Here is a 4,331-nt window from a genome sequence, read left to right as displayed (position 1 = left end):
AGGGGACAGGGCTGCTCTCATGGGACACTCACCCCTGGAGGGGACAGGGCTGCTCCCATGGGACACTCACCCCTGGAGGGGACAGGGCTGCTCCCATGGGACACTCACCCCTGGAGGGGACAGGGCTGCTCCCATGGGACACTCACCATTCAGGGTGTCTGTGTGCACCTTCAGGTGCCGCTCGCAGTTGGCTTTGGTGGTGAAGGCAGACAGGCAGATCAGACAGACAAACGGCCGCTCTCCTGCCGGACAGACGGACACTCAGTGTGGAGGGGAGGGGGACAGGGACCATGGGGACATCCCACAGGGACACCCACAGGGCCAAATCCCTCTGTGTCTACTGGGCTCAGACGGGGAAAGATCTACAAGTGACTCAACTAGGGAAGAGTCCCATTTAACTGGTCACCGTGCAGCCACCCCAAAACCCCCCTGCCCCTCCAGAGGAAGGGTGCCATGCCGTGCCATGCCATGCCATACCGCTATGGCTCCGCATGTGGATCTCCAGGGAACTGGCACTGGGGCAGCTCTTCTTGCACTGGGGGAAGGGGCAGACCCTCTCGTTGGGATAGGTCTCTTTGGGTTTCTCATCCAGGGCTGGCGAGCCGGCGCCGGCGCTCTGCCGGCTGGCRCAGTAGTACATCAGGTGCGCTTGCAGGTTGCGCTCGCTCCGGTACCAAATGCCGCAGTCCTTGCAGGGGAACACATCCTCTGTGGAGAGCAAGGGACAAGGATGTGGCTCGTGTGACAGGCCAGGGAGCCCCGGTGGTGCCGTGTGTCCCTGCCCGCCCGTCCCCAGGACTCACTGTTGACCACGGCGGTGGCCAGGATGGCGGCCATGCCGGCCTGCTGTGGCAGCAGCTGGATATCCGAGTGCAGCGCGGCCGGGTACGGGGACTCGCCGGGCTCTGCCTTCACGCCGTGGTTGGGGACAGCCGGTGGCTCTGCCACCACGAAGGCGCTCAGGGGCTCGTCCTCCCGCAGCGCGCGCGTYGTCCGGCACCACAGGGMTTCRTCTGGAGYGGGGGGATAGCGCTGAGAAGGGATCGCTGGATCCCGTCCTGCCTGCCTGCCTGCCTCTGTCCCGCCTTGTCCCCTCTGTCCCGCCTTGTCCCCGCGGTCCCGCCAGCGGTCGCTGCTTCCTCCCGGCCGTGGCCTGGAGATGGCGGTGTCTGCCCGTGCTGAGCCCCGCAGAGCCTGCCCGGAGCCGCTGCTCCGGCTTGTGCCCATCTCTGCACGTATTCCTGTGCCCATCCCCGCATCATCTCTGTGCCCATCTCTGCACGTATCCCTGTGCCCATTCCCGCATCATCTCTGTGCCCATCTCTGCACGTATCCCTGTGCCCATTCCCGCATCATCCCTGTGCCAATCCCTGTACTCATTCCTGTGTCCATCCCCGCATCAATCCTTACATCCATCCCTGCATTCATCCTTGTGCCCATCCCCACGTCAATCCTTACACCCGTCTCTGCACTCATCCCTGTGCCAATCCTTGTGCCCAGCCCTGAACCTGTCCTTGTGCCCATCTTTACAACCATCCCTGCACCCATTCCTGAATCCATCCCCCGTGTCCATCCTTACATCGTCCTTGCTGCCATTCCTGCACCCATCCCTGCTGGGACAGCAGCCAGCCAGGGAGGCTGGGACAGGGACCGTGGGACACATGGAGCAGACAGTGGGACAGGGGACACAGATCAGGACCCCTCCCCTTTTCCCCATTTCCCCCCAACACCAACCCTTCCTGTAGATGACGGCGTTGGCATCGGGCTCTCCGGGCACGAGGGGCAGGCGGGACAGCCAGCAGCTCTCGTCCCCCAGCACCAGCGTCACGGGGGGGCTCTGTGGGGCAGGGACAGGGGGTCAGCACCGGGGTCACCCCTGGGGTGCCAGGGGGTCACAGCGCTCCCCGCTCAGCTGTGCCCAGCTCTGCCTCCCCGCATTCTAATGAATATTAATGAGCATAAAAGGGGGGGGGGGAATTAATCTCCCTGATCCTCCGATGGCTGCCGCAGTAACGATATGAAATCTAATTATCCATCCCAATATTTCCAACCCCTCCAACTCAGCCTGACAGTCGCAGCCGGTTGGGGCCTTATCACTGCCAGGAGCCGAGTGCTGGCAGCGTGATAAAGCCCCCAACACACGTGTGAGGCACTGGCACATGTGTGTGACACACTGGCACTTGTGTGTGACACCCTGGCACACGGGTGTGACATACTGGTACATGTGTGTGGCACACTGGTACATGGGTGTGACAGCCTGGCACATAGGTGTGACACACTGGCACACGGGTGTGACACACTGGTACATGTGTGTGATACACTGGCACATAGGTATGACACCCTGGCACATTTATGTGACACACTGGCACACGGGTGTGACAGCCTGGCACACGGGTGTGACATCCTGGCACATGTGTGTGATACCCTGGCACATTTATGTGACACACTGGCACATGGGTGTGACACACTGGCACACGTGTGTGACATACTGGCACGTGTGTGACAGCCCAGCACATGTGTGTGACACCCTGGTACAGATGTGTGACACCCTGGCATATTTATGTGACACACTGGCACATGGGTGTGACAGCCCAACACATGTATGTGACACACTGGCACACGTGTGTGCCCCTCTCCCAGTGGTGGGGGAACCCACCTGCCCCTTCAGATGCAGGAGACGGGGCTGGGGGCTTTGGGAAATGGGGCTGGGCGTTTTGGGAAATGGGGCTGGGCGTTTTGGGAAATGGGGCTGGGGGCTTTGGGAAATGGGGCTGGTGGCTTTGGGACCCCCAGAATGGGACGCAGGGATGGGCACTGAGCACCCTCGGGGAGAGGAGGGTCTCTCTGGAATTGTGCTCTGGGCATGGGGACACCTGTGGGTACCCCATGACAGAGGGATGTCCCTGCGCTGCCCAGGACCCACAGCACCCCAAGGTGCTCCCAGCACCCCGGGGTGCCCACTGCAGCTCCCCAGGGCGGCCCCAGCCCCGCTGTGAAGCCCTTCCTTGTTCTCCCTGGAACAAAGAGGTCGCTGTGTGCGCTCCACAGGGCTGATAACCATCGGAAACCCTATCTGCTCCGCATCCGCCGGGACGGCGCATCCGCACGGCCCCTGCCCCGGGGRGGCACTGGGGGACAGTCCCAGGGGGATCACGCTCCCTTGGCACCCCTGGGCTGGCAGCCAGCGTGTTTCCAACCCTCCCGAGCAAGGATTCTTTTGGGGGATCCCTGTGGGATCAGCTGGAGTGGGGAGGATCTTCCTCCTCCTCCTCCTCCTCCTCCTGCTGCTTCTCTTTCCCCTCCTCTTCTCCTCCACGGTGCTCCACACCAGGGAATATTAAATCTCCCACTAAAATCCCAGGCTGGCACCGTCTCCCACACGGAGATGAAGAGCAGAACCCGGCAGGATTTGGGGGAGATCCCCTCCACACTCCCCCAGCGCCGCCAGCAACAAAGACAGAGGGACCTGAGGGCGACAGCGCCTATCAGGGATGGGGCTGCGATTCCTTCCTCCCTTCCCYGAGCAGAGATAGGGAGGGAGGAGAGTGGCAGAGGAGAGCAGGGCTGGGAATCATCAGCCGGGCTCGATAAGGGAGCTGCTGAAATGGGAGCAAAAATATTTAGACAATAAATGAAGTATCAGAAAAAAAGCCGCGCATATCTTGGGGAAATCAATCATCCTGTACCGGGTGTCTGGACACACGGCGCCAACCGGGAGATAGGGAGCCAAACTGGGCAGATAAGGGTTAATCAAGGATTTAATTCAGCAAAGATAAACGGGCCTGAGCTTAAAAAAAAAGAGAAAAGGAAGAAAAAAAATAAAAAAAAAGAGCAAAGGAGAGAGGAGGAGGAGGAGGAAGAGGTGGGGATGGAGCCAGGCCCTGAGGATCCTGGGCTGGAGATGTCTGTGTGAGGCTCAGGGGGGTGTGGAGGGAAGGATGTGAGGGATGTGAGGATCCAGAGCCCAAAAACACCCCCAGTCACACTCAGGGACACCCCCTCCTCTGGTGCTCCCCCAGTGATGGCACCAACAGCCACTGCCAGCCCCCGGTGTCCCCTCAGTGCTCCTCTCCTGCCCTTCACCACGGCTGATGGGGCTGTCCAGACTCTCCAAGGAGCAAATTTGGGGTGGGAAACCCAGATCCCTCCTCCTCTGTGAGGAGACAGTGCCACCGAGCAGCCTGTGCAGCGGGGACACAGGGGATGGCAACATGCAGGACAGGCAGGGAACCATCCTGGCCACTCAACCAGGAGATTCCCAGCGGGTGAGGAGCTCCAGCAGGGATTTCTCTTCCCAAACCATTTATTTCCTCATGGCCCATCCCCTCCAT

The 4,331-nt window shown here is 60.8% G+C and overlaps 1 protein-coding gene across 1 annotated transcript in view; it reads right to left on the bottom strand.

Moving 5' to 3' along the window:
- The window catches only part of ZFPM1 (zinc finger protein, FOG family member 1), a 39,151-nt gene that overhangs the window by 3,610 nt on the left and 31,210 nt on the right, over positions 1-4,331 (bottom strand). Inside the window, exons 4-7 of the mRNA XM_057384476.1 lie at positions 1,735-1,842; positions 804-1,013; positions 478-708; positions 147-242 (exon numbers count right to left, since the gene is read on the bottom strand). Coding sequence (XP_057240459.1) covers positions 147-242; positions 478-708; positions 804-1,013; positions 1,735-1,842 — 645 coding nt within the window. The remainder of the gene's footprint in view (positions 1-146; positions 243-477; positions 709-803; positions 1,014-1,734; positions 1,843-4,331) is intronic.

This window comes from Malurus melanocephalus, unplaced genomic scaffold (assembly GCF_030028575.1).
Source record: "Malurus melanocephalus ecotype Western Australia unplaced genomic scaffold, MMel_1.1 scaffold_710, whole genome shotgun sequence".
Taxonomy (NCBI): domain Eukaryota; kingdom Metazoa; phylum Chordata; class Aves; order Passeriformes; family Maluridae; genus Malurus; species Malurus melanocephalus.
Note: the sequence above shows the minus strand (reverse complement) of the source record. Positions and strands in the feature narration are given on the sequence as shown.